At 41.0% G+C, this 16,128-nt stretch overlaps 1 protein-coding gene across 1 annotated transcript in view; it reads right to left on the minus strand.

The window, feature by feature from the left end:
* LOC121164560 (beta-galactosidase-1-like protein 3) overlaps positions 1 to 16,128 on the minus strand; it is a 49,712-nt gene that overhangs the window by 21,485 nt on the left and 12,099 nt on the right. The window contains exons 7-9 of the mRNA XM_040992714.1: positions 14,507 to 14,599; positions 10,554 to 10,635; positions 9,579 to 9,643 (exon numbers count right to left, since the gene is read on the minus strand). Coding sequence (XP_040848648.1) covers positions 9,579 to 9,643; positions 10,554 to 10,635; positions 14,507 to 14,599 — 240 coding nt within the window. The remainder of the gene's footprint in view (positions 1 to 9,578; positions 9,644 to 10,553; positions 10,636 to 14,506; positions 14,600 to 16,128) is intronic.

The raw sequence follows: 16,128 nt of genomic DNA on the forward strand, positions 1-16,128 counted from the left end.
CAGGGTAGATGTGGGACAGACTAGGCTAGGTCCCAACCCCAACTGAGCCATATACAAGCTATATGGGGGTGTGGACGACCGTGGCTGGGCTGAAACACCCTACAGCAAGAACCAGAATGGGATGATGGCCAGTTAGGAAAGGCCACTGTTCCTGCTAAGACAGGAGGCGAACTGGCACATGGACCCACTGGTATGCACGAAACCTGGCACATGGAGGGGTTCTGATGGAGGAGCCCAGGCAACTCCTCTGGCAGGACACAGACCCCGCAGGTCAGTGCAAGAAACATGGAAGATAACAGCCAAGAGGTCGTGGAAAGTGTCCCACTGGCATGCATTTGGCATGGGTCGGGGGCAGACCAGGCTGAATCTGTTCATGTCATCCACTGGTAAATCCGAACGCCAGAACAGAGTGTGGGTCGAACCAGGTCCGGTCGTGACAAAAGCAACACACAAGCTGGAATGCCAAGGTGAGATAGCTTGAGCCGGATGCAGCCGCAGCACCCAACCAGCACGTGTGAGAACCAGGAAGGGAGGAGGCAGAACTGACAGGGGAATAAGGGGTGGTTCCCTAGCTGAACAGCAACTTACACTGAGGAGCGTGAGCTGGGTAGGGGGTAGACCAGACCAGGCAGGGACACAGCACCTGCGCACCTCATGTGAACCAGATTGGGTGAAAACCAGGCTGGCTGACTATTCCCACTGGTGCAAGCTACAATCAGAGTAGGTAAGGGTTGTTGTGGCTTGGTCGTAGCATCAGCTGGCAGAAGCGGTACAAGGTTAGACATGTCGAGTTGAACCACAGGGCCAACTGGAGAGGGCACAACTGGGATGGAGCGACCTGGGAGGGAAATAGTGGCTCCTCCCTCTTGGGTCATCACCTTCCATGGGAGGGCATGGGAACTAGGACAGGGGCTGTGGTGGCTAGACAGACACCCAACAACATCCGTTAGGGCCGGTTGGATGAGATGGTTGGATGCAAGTAGGTTGCAACACCCGTTGGCAAGTATATGAACAGAAGGGTATTTGGGACAGACTGGACTAGTATGCCATACATATTGGCAAGCCAGGGTAGGGGGTGAGCCTGGTTGGGGTTACTGTGGGCCGCCCTGACTGGGCTGCAGCTCCTACTGGTACGTGCGAGGGCCAAGTGTGTCCAGGACGGAACCAGGCCGGACTACAAGAGGACACGGGTGGAGACAGAACCGACCCAGCATCTGCAACCACCAGCTGATCGGGGCAATGGACAATGCCGGGCCTATGCTTACTAGAACACACAGGAATCTGGACTGGGAATACCTCAAAATTTCTTTGAGGATCTCCCCAGTCGAGACACCAGACTCAGAGTCCTAACCAAGAAAAGACAGAACAAATCAAGCAACAACCTCAGCTATCTGTTGGCAGCAAAAAACTGGCAAATGGAGACTCTAGAAGGGACTGTGTCAATCAATGGACTCTTCAACGACCACATCGTGCTTGGAGTGGCGAGACTGGCAGCAACCCATGAATGGTGAACTTTCGGAACCACTTGATCGAGTATCTCAGAGCATGCCCCACATCCGGGACTTAGGGTGGGTGGGAAACTGGGTGGGGCTTCTTCCTCTATATCCCCCTTTAGGCCTTGAACCTTTTTTACCCCAATTAAATATGTAAGGATTGTCAAAAAAAAAAAAAAACTTCAATGTGAAGTCAATCAAACTACTTTGGATATTCTTCCCACAGATCTATTAAAAAAATGATAACAAATTCACATGGAAAAACAAGGTACAAAAATACTTTTAGCAATATTATACAACAAAAACAAAACTGGAGGCATTGCAAAACCAGTTTCCTAAACATAATCCTGGGTTGTTGTGATCAAAATAGCCAAAATTTGTGCCAGCCTGGTAATGGTATAGAAATGGGCATGAATCTCAATGGAGCAGAATAGAAATCTCAGAAAGTAACCCACATATCTACAGACAATTTTTTAAAGAAAGCAAAAATCAATCCAGACAGAAAGCAATGTCTCTTCAACAAATAGTGCTGGAAACATTGAATCTACCTGTGCAAAATACATGACAAACATGAAACAAGAACCTCTACCCTACACCTCACACAAAAATCAATCAAAATGTATCAACAATATAAATACATGATCTAATACCAGATCATGAAAGGTTTGGGGGAAAACACAGGCATAAGCAAAAGACTTCCTCAAAAAGACCACAAAAGGATATGCAATTAAAGCAAGATAAATAAATGGGTTTATATAAGCTAAGAAGAGTCTGAGCTGCAAAGCAAGCTATCAACAAAATGAAGAAGTAACCAAAAAGTTGCAAGAGAGTATTTGCCAATTATACAATCAATCGAGAACTAATACAGAGCTTATAAAAACAGCTCAAGCTATGTGTTAAGAAATCTCACTTAATGAAATATTCTGTGATTTTGAGGTGAAATGAACATATGCCAATATAATTTGTTTCTAAGTGAAAGGAAGAAAATGTTGGGTGGGCAACAGGGGTACAAGACAAGGAAGGGTTAGAATTATCATTATGCTCCTAAATCTATACTGTCAAATACATGAAACTTATTCACTTACTTTAAATAAATAAGCTGTAAAGAAATAAACAACAATGAAACAAGCAGTCTACTTAAGAAATGGGCTATGAACAGGCGATATTCAACGGATGAAATCCAAGTGGACAACAGAAAAGCAAATAGAATCAGAAGTGAAGTTTTAGCCCTCCCCAGTCAGAATGGCTACTATTGAAAATCATAAAACAGTAACTACTGGCAAGGATGTTGGGAAAAGAAACACTAATACACTTTGGGTAGAGATATAAGTTAGTAAGATCTTACTGGAAGAAGGTATAGAAATTCCACAGAGATTTGAAAACAGATCTGAGAAACAATTCAGACATCCCACTTCTGAAAATTTCTCCAAAATAAGTGAAAGCTTTATATGAAAGAATTTTCTACACTCCATGTTTATAGCAGATCAATGCACAATAGTTAAAATATGGAACTAACCTAGATATCCATCATTGGATGACAGAATAAAGGAAATGTGAGAGGGCCTGGTGCAATAGTGTAGTGGTTAAAGTCCTCACCTTGCACACACTGGGTTCCCATATGGGCACAGGTTCTAATCCCGGCGGCCCCACTTCCCATGCAGCTCCCTGCTTGTGGCCCGGGAAAGCAGTCAAGGATGGCCCAAAGCCTTGGGACCCTGCACCCATGTGGGAGACCCAGAAAGAGCTCCTGACTCCTGATTTTAGATTGGCTAAGTTCCAGCCATTGCAGCTGCCTGGGGAGTGAATCATCAAATGGAAAATCTTCCTCTCTGTCTCTCCTCCTCTCTGTATATCCGCCTTTCCAATAAAAATAAATTAAAAAAAAAGAAAAAGAAATGTGAGGAAGTACTTTATGCTATAAAGATACTTCTCAACCATAAAAAGAATGAAATGCTGTATTTTTTTCAATGATACTGATACAACTGTCTGCCATTCTGGTTAGCAAATTAATCCACCTTGAACAAGGTAATCACCAATTATTTCTATTAATGAAATGGTAACTTTGGGATATGACTGTCATTTTTAGCTCAGGTTTATACTCCAGTGTAAATGTGATCTGTGGTCTTTCTTTTTACTAGTTTAATACTATGATTAATGACAAATTAAGTCTGTGGATTCAGAGTAGATTAAAATCATGTGTTTACAAACACTGTTGAAGAAAGGGAAGAGAGGGCGGGGTTGGGAGTGGAGCAGGAAAACAAGGGAAACGTGATTATTTTCTTGCAGCTCTACCTGTGGGACACGTGAACTCTGTCCTCTTTACATTAATAAAAATAAAATGAAAATGATGTGTGAATATGCATGTATGTTCTATGTAAAGATTCATTATTCTGTCAAAAAAGTGAAATTCTGACACTTGCAATAAAATGAATGAGACTGGAAATAATTATGCTGATTAGAATAAAAAGACACAATGTGGTTCTATCATATCATGTTCAGAAAAATAAAACAGAATGAATGTTATTCATTGAAAAGTACAAACTACTGAAATTCATTGAAGAAGATATACCCAGGAGTATTCTGAATGTTCTAGCAACAAATGAAATTCTGTTTAAACTTAATGTAAAATCTAGTATACTTTCAATACCCTATGTTATTCCAAAATGGGTTGAGAGAGCAGAGAAATCTTCCACCTTCTGAGAATATGTAAGGAAGACATTAAGTGTAACCTATCAAGAATATAACAGGTAACTTACAGACAACAGACTCAAATCAGCATTAGCCATTAGCAAAACTATAAAGACATACAGGGGGAATCAAGAGTGATCCTGACAACCTCTTAACAGGAGGTCAAATGCAGAGAGGGGGTACCCCACAGTGGAGCAGGTGGACAGTAGGAGGCTTCTATCCCAACCCTGGAGACTCACAGATCCTCACCTAGGACTATCAGTATGGGCACCAAGGGCTATATCCCAAAAGCCAAAGAGACCACTGGGAATTGGACTGCCCTTGTAGGCCAAAAACTCTGAGGTCATCCACTCCTATTTGGATCTCCCACATGGGATGAAAGATGCTCAGATCCTTCCTCACAGGATGTAATGTCATTGGAAAAATAGCCAGGAACCATGAGTGGTCCTCAGAAACAGAAGATCAGTAAGCTTCCTTCAGGAGGCAGGAGTGGAGCTTTCTCTGGTCCTTCCTTAGTTCCAACTTTGGATCCCCTACCCTCTCTTGCAATGACTATCAGAGTCACTCTGGAACCACCCCCACAAAAAATTAAAATTAAAATTTGATTAGATAGAGACCAATAAGGAAAGCTTACAACCAGACAGGAAACAGTCAGCTTGGACTCACATACACCTTACTAGCTTGGACACAAAGATTAGTTATTCCTCATTAAGGTACTGAAGATTTCTTTGCACACAACTCCTCAATTGTTGACATATGCCTACTTAGAGTTATAAGTTGGTTTAGAATATCCTAAAATTGTCCAGATAAGTTCAGTGGCCTCTTGGGGAGACCTTCTATGGTCTGAAGATAGGTCTAACAGAGTAAAGATCCGGTCAGTTAAAAGCCCCAACAAGGCCTCAGTATGCTAGGCATGTGTTTACAAGCAATGAATCTCAACTGAACTTGAACTATGGTTATGCAACAAGGTGGAGGAATCCACCATGGGGGGAGGGGTATGGGAGGGGTGGGGGGAATCCCCAGCGCCTATAAAACTGTACTACATAATACAATGTAAGCAACAATAATAATAAAAAAAAAGAAAATAAGCATATTGAAAGGGAGTTGAAATATAGATGCTTGAGTTCCTATGTACAAAAAGGGCAGGGTTACAGATACTAGAGGGAAAGTAGAGGATTTTTTTTTTTTGCTGTTTTAATTTTGCCTTCTTAAGAAGAAAGGCAAAATTTACTTTATCGGTTGGAGCACCTCTTCTATCATTTGACATTCTGAAGAGATATGATTTCTATCAATTAATCTGTATTGCAGTTGATAATAAGTTTTACCTATGGTTTGCTTAAGTTTCAGAGGATAATTCAGTCTGTTTTCACCTATTTATGTAACGCTTTCTTCAGCTACTCAGGTCCAAGGGTTTAGTAAAGGGAAACATTTCAGGATTGTGTTTTCAAGCATTTAAGAAGAGAAGATCAAGAATGCCAATATGCTTCTTTCTGTGATGTCTGGGGCATATTGTTGTCTAAGCTCCATTCAGAAGGTCTAGAAACAAGAGTCCTTTGTAGAAAGTATATTCACATGGAATAAGTGGAGAGAATCCTCCAAACAGACAAAAAAAGCCAAACAAATAAAACTCTCAAGCATTCAGTCTTATTAAACTATTTCATAAAAAGCAAAAAAAAAAAAAGAATATCCTAAAATTTGCCAAGTTCAGTAAAATTATGCTTCAATACTATAAACTGCTAAATATAAAAATGAAAATAGACACGAGACAGCCGAACAGTACCCTATAACCATTTTAAGGTGTGTAGCAGCCAGTTGTGTATAAATCAAAATTGAAATGTCCATGAAGTAGTCACAGGATATGGTTAAGAATTTGCATTTTTTTTAACATATTGGTCACTCAATACCATGTCAATTAACTCCGTAATGTTGTAAATTGTGTGGATGTTATGTTGTGGGTTTTAATTGATCGGGATGATATTCTGCCAGCTCTACTTTTAGACCAGAGATGGTCTCCCAAGGAAACTGTTGAATTTATCTGGACAATAAGATGCTGAACTCTATGCTTGGTACATGCTTGCAACGAAAGAATCATGACTGGATTTGAACTGTAATACTGCAACAAGGTGGAGGAATCCACCATGGGGGAAGGGCATGGGGAGGGGTTGGGGGAATCCCATAGCCTATGAAATTGTGTCATAAAACCAAATTAAATAAATGAAAAAAAATTGAAAGTGAAATTTCTATATGCTCCCCCAATACTATCAATTAATTTTATTATTATTATATTTGTTATTATGTAAAGTATTAATATGCTACATATTCATAAAATATTAACAATTCTATAAATCTCTTTCAGAAAATTAAAGAATAGTTTCACATTTATTTTATGAGGCCAGGATTTTCCAAATTCCAAAATTAAGTATTTTTCTCTTGTTAAGAAAAAGGCAAAGACCAATGCTCACGATGTGTGTGGAAGCCAAAATCACCCAAAAATAAAAATTGATTTCAAGAATATGTTCAAATAGAATATATGATAATTGAATAAGATGCATCCTGGGAATATGATACTGGTGTGACACTGACAGTAAGACTCACTACATACGTGTAGTAACATACTAAATGAAAGATTACATGAGAAAGGCTACCTAATTTTCTATTTGTCTATTAATTTGTATGCATCACAAAGCAGGTCACAATACTCTCCTGTAAAGTCTATTTAAAAGGACATCAGGGACACACATTCAGGGCTAGAGTAGGCAGTGGGGGGAAAGTTGGGAGAGAGATGTTTCTACTCTCACTTTGTATCCATGGAGAGACAGAGGTGTCCGTCTTTGTTGCCTGACTTCTTGTGAATCTGGGAAGGGCAGGGTTACATACCACCCACAGCGGACAGGGGAAAGGGCTGCTACATAGGCCAAAAGTAGGGCTTCCGTTTCCTGACTGGTCTTGATACCTAACTGACCCATTTAACTCCCCCTCAGAGATTTCTGACCATTATTCTTTAGGTTTTATACAAACTGGGTTTTCTTTTTTTTTTTTTTTTAATTTATTTATTTTATGGAACACTTCCGTAGGCTCTGGGATTTCTCTCTTCTCCAGATCTCTACCCTTAACTGATTTCCCTTAGATTATTACAGTAGTATAAGTCCTTGATAAATAGTCAGAAGTCCATCATTCTGCTATTTAAATGTATCCTGGCATTATAGATATGGACAATGCAAGAGAGTCCAGCATCCTGTTGTCAAGATATATTGAACAGTTTCACTGTGAGTCCATCTTTGAATTGGGATGAGAGATGCACACTTCATTGTATCTTCACATCTGGGTGTGATAGTTTGATTTATAGAGTTCCTCTAGAGGATTATATGTTAATGCATGTTTACCTATATATCTATTGATCTTGTATTTCACATGAAGATTGCCCAATATCAAAGAGAACATATGCAATTCTTTGTGACTGTGAAGACTGTGGTTTCAACTCTTCTTCAGGTGATTAAAGGTATGGGTCTTATAAGTGGCAGGTTTGGAAATCTCAGCAAATGGGTCCATCTAATTTGTGCCTAGTCCCACATGACACAGGTCCAACCACAGAACCCTGCCCCACCAGGCCAGGCAACTATATTGGTCTGTGTGTTTCCAGCCTTGAACCCATTTGAGGGATCCCGGCCAGCCCACATAGCACAGTTCTAGCCCCAGGTACAAGCTCCAAGCCCCCTCCTTGCTGGGCTATTAGTCACCTTGCCCCAGCTTTAATAGATAAATGGGGGGAAAAAATCAAAGTGAACAAGTCAAAAGGAACATCATAAGGATAGGCAGCAGGACCAGTTGGTAGCTGCATTCCATGGTGATCTGCTCTCAAAAGCACACTACAAGGCCATTCTGACTCAGATGTGGAAGGCACAGGCAGTGACAACATAGCAGCCATGACTGAAACTGTTTCTGAAAGATCCTATCAACTCTGCTAAAAACTAGGTCAAACTGTCCCAAGCAACAGCTAACCTGGACAGGGCTGCTGCTAAGATTTCTATAAACCACCCCACCCAATATTTGGACAGGCCCTTGCCAAAGACATAAAGTCATAGGAGGAGAGGAGCAAAGTGAAGATCTAGTCTGATAACCCACTAAGAGTGAATTTTGGTCTTTTGACTAGCACTCTCAACTTTCTAACAGAATGTGGCCTCATGATGTGTAAGGAAAAGGTCCAATGAGGTAGCAGAAAGTTAACTATTTAGAGATCATTCTCACTTTGGGGGAACAGAGATTAGCTTCAGAAAGAATACGGGTCATACAATATCTGAGCCAACAACCTTGTGATTTTTCATGCATCTCTCTAACAAACAGGATAAATGGGAAAAAGAACAAGCCAGAACAGGGACTCCTCAATTGGAAAAACAAAGCAAAGCACAACTTTCACCAAGTGGAAGGTTGCCATTAATAGTGCAAGCACAGTGGGATTTCTAAACCTGGTCTTTCAAAAAAGCAGACTGTAGGCATGCTAATGACTGTCCAAAGGTGGAGGAGGGGAGGGAGACAGCAAACCTCATGCAGAATGTTGGTTTAGAGTCGAACTGTATAGGCATAAAAAAGAATTCACTGCTTCTTAGATGAGGCCAGGCAACTCCAGGACCAGACTGAACAGGGTAGGACTGCCGGGTCTAATATATTGGGTCATGGAAATCGTGTTTGTCCTCTCTCATTAATACCATATCTTTCACATTCTTACTTTTCCCCTTTGGAATATGTATTTTGAATACACTTGTTTGTCTCTAACAGAGCATAGGGCATTCAGCCACAGGTTATGAGACAAGGCTTCCAGCCAATCCTTTGTAACCAGACATCTGGACCATGCAAGACAATTTTTTCCATAATCTCCCTCAAATAGGACACAGAATAAGAATACTCAAGTACAACGTCATAGGCTAGCATGAGGACAATAGGCAAGATGGTCCTTCACCAATGCTACTTCCTTCACTTAATGGATTAATTCTCTTGTCATAGGACTTCTAAGTAGCAAGGTAGACTGGGTAAACAGCAGTTTATGTGTGTGGATAGAGTCAAAGGAAATGGGAATGCTATGTGCTAGAATGAGGAAAACATGCAGAAGCAAGTATACTCAGTAATTACATATCCTACCTATCTCATTCCACAATTAGGCTTTACCTCAAATAAGCCCATTCTCTTCCCACCATCCTTTGTAAACTGATCAATCCAGAAGTGGAATTTCTTCATTTCCCAAAAGGAAAACACACTCCCAACATGGTAGTGCACATTAGACGCACAGGGTGGAGAGCTGCAATATTCCTGCCAAACATCTTGTTTTTACTGCATGTACTGAGCAGGGCCAGGGGCATGGCTTATGACAACAAAAACACACAACTATCCTTTGAAGTAACTTACCTGCACAAGTTGAAGCAGATCAAAAGAATTGTCATTAATTTCTCTCAGATTGACAGTGGCTAATGCTGTAGAAAGAATAAAAAGATCTGTTGGGTCATTGTTGAAAGTGTCATCCAGGAATGGGTGTCAGACAGCCTACACACAGGAGAATTTGGAGGCATGCTGAATAAGAAATATGAGATACTACTTTCAATTCACTTTAAAGCCTTTGTAAACATTTTTCTTCCCTGACCACCAGTAGGGGCCATTCACTTTCCTGAAAAGGTGAATAGAATAGAAGCATACTAAGTACAGAGAAACAGGCCAGGACAATGCCACTGACTTGAATATATCTCAGAATTACGTGCAGGTCTCTTTTTGTCAGTTTCAGCACACATTCTAGTGTGCTACGTCATTGCAGGGAGGAACCACTAAAAGACAAACAGCCACTGGCTGCAACAGCTGGTCTTTGATAAATGTTCCCTGATAGATGCTCCTGACTCACCTGATTGCTCAGAGAGATCACTCCCCTCATTTTTGTCACCTTCCAATAATGTGCTGAACAGTCCTCTTACTTCATTTCCTAGGATGTACTGAATACATTATCAAGCTACAGACCCAAGGCATGGTCTCTGCCAGGCAGTGTTCCTTATACACCTATTTTTGTCTCTCTGCTGTCTTAATGGGGGATAGTCAGGATGATAAACATGCCCAGAGCTTATCAGAAAAATAAACATGGAACATGGAAAAAAAACAGACTAATCATAAAGAATTCTGTTGTGCTCTGTTAAAGATGATGACAGCAGTAAAAAGCCATAGCACCGGGCAATAGTGAGCTCTCAGCTGCATGCTGGATCTTCAGGTATCATAATCTCTGGCACCCATTTCAATTGGCATATGAAAGAGAGGCATTGGAGAGCCACATGGATTGTTCAAGTCTCACATCACCTGGATAAAAGGCTCATTTCTCCCTTCACATAACACTATATCTTGTACCTCCTTTGGTTGCGCCTTTTAGCACTTGATTCTCATCATCAGAGGTCAAGAGCAGCTCCACAATCCCTCTTTTCACTAGAGCCTGTTGAGAAAATTGAACAAAATTAGCTCCTGTCCCTTGTTTCCACAGGAGAAAAATGCAAATCAGTTGAGAAATGACACATCTGGATTCAGGTGGGCCGATGTGAGCTAGAGAATTTGGAGTGTGGCTATTATGACTTGCTGAACTCAACCAGTTAGTTAAAACCCAAGACACAATTTTGTGTTACTAAGAGGATGAAACTTGAATCCAATTATGGTGTCCATGTGGCGGGCCCAGTGACAGACTCTAAGACCATTGGTGATATATTCTTGGACGATAGCTCTTGGACGGAGCTGTTTCATGTAGTGGCAGGAGTTACTCCAGACACTCTGCTTCCCAGCATGCCATGTGATCATCCCTCTACATGTTCTCTGCTATGCCACTTTGAGTCTTCTCCAAATGACTGCACCAAAAAGGCCCTCCAATCTTGAGCTATGAAATTCTAACATCACGTGACAAAAGAAAACTCCTTATTTCATAAGTAGCTTATCTCAGGTATTTCATTATGGTACTACAAAACTGACTAATACAGAAAAACTGATATTTAAGGACATTAAGGGATCATTAATACAACGAATACTTGAAATAAAGAGACAGCTTTGGAGTAAGTGACCTGGCAGACATCAGAATATTATTGGACTTTAAAACTAGAAAAATTCTAGAATATTATTGTCAGAATATTTTGAGGGTTGCTGGTGAAGGCTTCAAGGACAAGTGATCTAGAACAGAGTCAGCCTTTCTCAAAGATTGGCTAAGCTGTCATGACCAGAATGCTGAGAGAAAGCCCTTGTGAGGTTTCAGATGGTGATCAGAGTTACATTAGGAACTGAACTAAAAACTTTCCTTTCCCTAGAACAGAACCTATCTGTTTGCTCTCACTTCTGATATCTTGTGGGAGGCTGAACTTACAAATGACACTCTAGTGTTCTGGGAGAAGGAGAATTCAAGCAGCAAGGTACCCAGGCTGCACCATTAGCTTTATGTAGCTCTCAGTAAAAACTGCACTGAGAATTAGAAGCAATAATGAGCGGAATGGATATACTTAAATTTTACTGTGCAAAGTAGAGAAGGGTCATAGGAAATGCCTTGATAGAGAAATTAGCAGGAAACAATATCCTAATAAATAATTGAGAAAAAGAGTACAAAGGCATTTAGGAGACCCTGGAGCCAGCCCTTCCCATCACAGCGTCACTAGAAGTCAAGAAGTACAAATTTGTTTCAAAGATCTTTCCTGGAGAGATTCTTTCAGGAAAGAGTCCTAATGCATTCTTCTACCCCAGGGCAAGCTCCAGATTCTCCTTTGCCAGCAAAGTGCTCTGTGTCTGTGGCAGTCCTGCTTCCAGCACATACAGACATAACTTGGGCAGGAAGACTTTACACTTGATCTTAGCCAAAAGGCCGAGAAGCGATGGCAGGAAGACTTTAACATCACTTGCACAATACTGCTTTTGCAGGCATGCAGAATGCAAAGGAACAAGGTCATGATACTTCTGCCAAGATCCAAAACGAAATACTGGAAAACCAGGCAGAATCATGCTATTGGATTGGAGCTTCCGCAAGGAGCCTCCGATGGAGAAATATCTAATGAAGTTTTAGTAGTAAGCCTAATGCGAGCACCTCAGAAAGGTAAGCCAACTAGCAGCATATGCCCACTAAGAAAAGTTGTATGCATCAACTTTCATCTTCAGAGGGAGACCATGCCAAGCAGCAATAAAGCGACAGAGGCATAGAATCCTCCACTCTTGTTTTAAGAGATGTCTCAGACCCCTCAAGAGGTTGCGCAGAGACCAGTTACAATGACAGAACCACTACCAAGAAACACAACCAGGACAATGCCAACCATAAATGAGATCTCTACTAGGAAAGCAGTTTGTGGACTCTCAATTGCAAGACTTCAAAGGGTAATAACTAAAGTATAGGGTTTAACCAAAAAAGGTATTAAGGGCAGTTTTCAAAGTCATTGAGCCCTCTTCTACTACAATGTCCCCCTTTAACATTTAATGCTTGCCCTCAGGGGTTTTAGTCTTGTTTTGATCCAGTTAATCCTCTCTATTTCCCTGCTATCAGTATTTAGAATAGAATGTGTGCCTTGTGCTCGTCCCGCATTGTATTTTGTAATTTGGACTTTTGGACTTTCAGCTGAAGATGTGTAACTTGAGTTTCAGCCTAAATCAATGCTGGGATGAGTTTGAGATTACGAAATTACTGGGGAGGAAATGATTGCATGCTGTACATAAGAACATAGAGTTTGGGGGAGCTAGAGGTAAAATAATAAGACTTGGGTAAATTCTGTATCTTGTGCCCATAAATTAAGTCAATTCATAAATTCATGGCACTGAAAGCTTAGACTCTTAATCCAAGTCTGGTGTCCAGTTAATGGGACTAGTAGGAGGTCCACAGGTGACTAGAGAAAGCAGTTGCTGTGAGAAGGTAGATTATAATCTCCTGAGATGTACTGGGCCACTCTCCACTTCATGGTTCTTATGAGCACTTCCTCTGCTCATGTTCCACTATTGCAATTTACTGGCCTCCTTAGACAACTAGACAAATTGGACATGCCTATCTTGGACTGTGCCTTCCAAAACCATTAGTTAACATAAACCTCCTTGTACCAGATGTAGGTTGCCTTGGGTGTTTTGTTACAGTACTGAACTTGACTGATACAATAGCTATCTGCAAGCTAAGCATTGGGAGAATTACAGCATCTGTCAAACCCAGTGTTTTTTCCTACCCAAACAGCAGCTGAGCATGGGCTCTGACACTGCACAATCAAACCCTCCAGGAGAAAAAATAAGAATTTGTCAGAAAACAAAAGGGGGATATAACTCAAAGAAATAAATAAAATATGGGAGCTATTTTGTGCTTGAGGACACAGACTGAAGCCATGGGTTCTAAGAAGGAATAATGATCAGTGTTACAAACATTGGCTCCTGACTGAACCCTGTGAAATGAATATTACAACTGTGGAAGAAGGAGTTAAAAATCAGCTTTTCTGAGAGTATAGGAAATAGATAGACGGTGAGGGTTTCAACTTTCTTCTTAATGTATCTCATCTATTCTTCTAGCTGTGCCTAATTGTGTCTGGAAATATAGTCAAGTGGAAATTTCAATGTAACAAAAAATAATAATAGTCCAATTGATTTGACTAAGGTATTTAACAGTCCCTGAGACAAGTGTGAGCAAGGTCCCTCACAGACCTTATCCAGTTCCACAACTGTTGGTCAGGGACCAAATCTATGGAGTCCCACAGTGTGCTTGCCCACCTCTTCTTGCCCAGTTGATGATTCCCCAGATCTTTCACCTTATGCAAAGAGCTAATCACAACAGCAGTCTAGTATGTCAGGCCAGATTGTGTGGTCTCCTCATCTTGATCAATACCTCAAGTATAGAACAGAACCTAATCAGCACTCGATATGGTCATTCAAGGACAGGGGGGGACCTGCACTATCAGATAAGACAACAAGGTGTCCTTCAGGTAATTTCTGAGCTGAGAAGTCCTTCAAAGGAGGAGAAAACAAATCTGAAGATGAAATATTCATAATACCATGAAACTTCAAACTACTATACTAGACATCACCATCATGCTACTGAAACACTATTAACTATAAATGTACATTCACTAATATCTAAATTTAATTTTAAAAACATGGGTCACAGGGATGTGGATATAGACAATAAACAAAAAGCAGTAATATACAAAGAATGTCCTTAGTTATCAATTCATAAAGAAATTCAATTTGATCTTAGATATCTTGGTAATGCACAATGCCTCACACAGTGTTCTCTGTGTAGGAAATCAGAAATCAGTGCGGGACAAAGACAGACTGAGGAAGTATGCATGTAAGTGTGGATATACAGCAAGTGTTCTTACCTGGTAAAGGTAAGGCATATAAAGCATATCCTTATTAAATGAGCCATATTCATTCTCTATTTGAAATGCAATGACAGGGCCTCCAGAGAGATACTGAAAGACAAGCACAAGAGAATTAAAGAAGGAAGCTACCAGGAACAAATGCTGAAGTGTCAAGGGTCCCTGGAGAAAATAGCACAGCTTGTCTGGAGGGTTGGAGTCCAAATCCTTTGGAGTCTGGTATCTCTTTCGATCCAAATAATAAGATATATGTAGGAGCCCTGCTGTCCCTACGATTGCCAAGATAAGAGCTACCACAGGCTCCCTCTGTTTCTAACTTGACTATGACACTTGGCTACGAAGTCTCAGACCCACAATCACTTACTTCTTGCCCATTCTGCCCACACTCCCACCTGTAACAATTTCATTATAAACCAGATTTCCCAGTGTTGCCAACAGCCTGCCAGTCCTCTGGTAGTGCAATTTAAAGGTGGAGGTTTAGGAATGAACTAAGATTACTTGAAGTTAAGGAGGCAATCATCCCTAATGATCTGAGCAGATGATAGAACCATACTCTGGGACTTCTTCATAACTAAGAACCAAATAAACTACCATTATCTATCAACTATCTCAAAATGATTATTCTTTTATTTAAGATGAAACAGTGAGGGCCTGAAGCAATGACTCAAGTGGCTCATCCTCCCCTTGTAAGCACCGAGATCCCATACTGGTGCCAGTTTGTGTTGTGACTACTCCCCCAGCTCCCTGTTTTTGGCCTGGGAAAGCAATAGAAGATGGCCCAAAACATTGAGGCCTAGCACCCATGTGGGAAACCCAGAAGAAGCTCCTAGGTTCAAATAGGCTCAGGTCTGGCCATTGTGGTCGGTGGGGGAATGAATCAGCAGGTGGAAGAACTTTCTCTCTGTTTCCCTCTTTCTGTAAATCTGTCCCTCCAAGAAAAATAAATAAAGCTTTAAAAAAAAAAGATCCAAGAGTGAAACAGTGGTTTCATACTTTGAAAAATTCTATGCAAAAGAGTAAAAGCAAAGGCAATCAAAACTCAATCCAAACTCAGTCTCTGTTTCAATTTCCTGGATTGCAATATAACCAAAGAAGCTGGAAGCAGACAATGTGTGGAAACCAGAAGAGACTTCCCAAATTCCTGCTTTCTCTTTGGATGATGTTATGATTTCATGCCGGGTCCCACTGCTCCTGTCTGCTTAAGTCCTTGGCAGTTTCTCTCCCTCATGCTCCTTTGACCTCTCCTTCCATTTCAGTGACCTCCACCATTAAGGACATTTATCCAGGATCTTCACATCACACGGCAATATGGTCAAGTTGTCTAGGATGTGTCGCATGGTTTTCTCACTCCATCTTCCTAAGAAAGCCATAAGTTCTCTGCATTCATATTATGCTTTCTCACATTCTAGCTGCTTTTCAAGCTGTGTTAGTAAAACCTTCACCCAGTCTCACTAACATTGAAGGCTTATGCTAAAGCACAATTCCAGTTCATTGGATTTATCCACGTAGAGTCCTTACACTGCGAGCATATCTCTACCTTTTTGGACTCTGAAGACACTGGCAGCAAAGTATACTGTCAAGAACAAAAGACTGATCTCTTTATTCCCAATATACAACCCAGA

The sequence above is a fragment of the Ochotona curzoniae genome, unplaced genomic scaffold (genome assembly GCF_017591425.1).
Source record: "Ochotona curzoniae isolate NIBS_2020 unplaced genomic scaffold, NIBS_Ocur_1.0 contig_832, whole genome shotgun sequence".
In the NCBI taxonomy this organism is placed as follows: Eukaryota; Metazoa; Chordata; class Mammalia; order Lagomorpha; family Ochotonidae; genus Ochotona; species Ochotona curzoniae.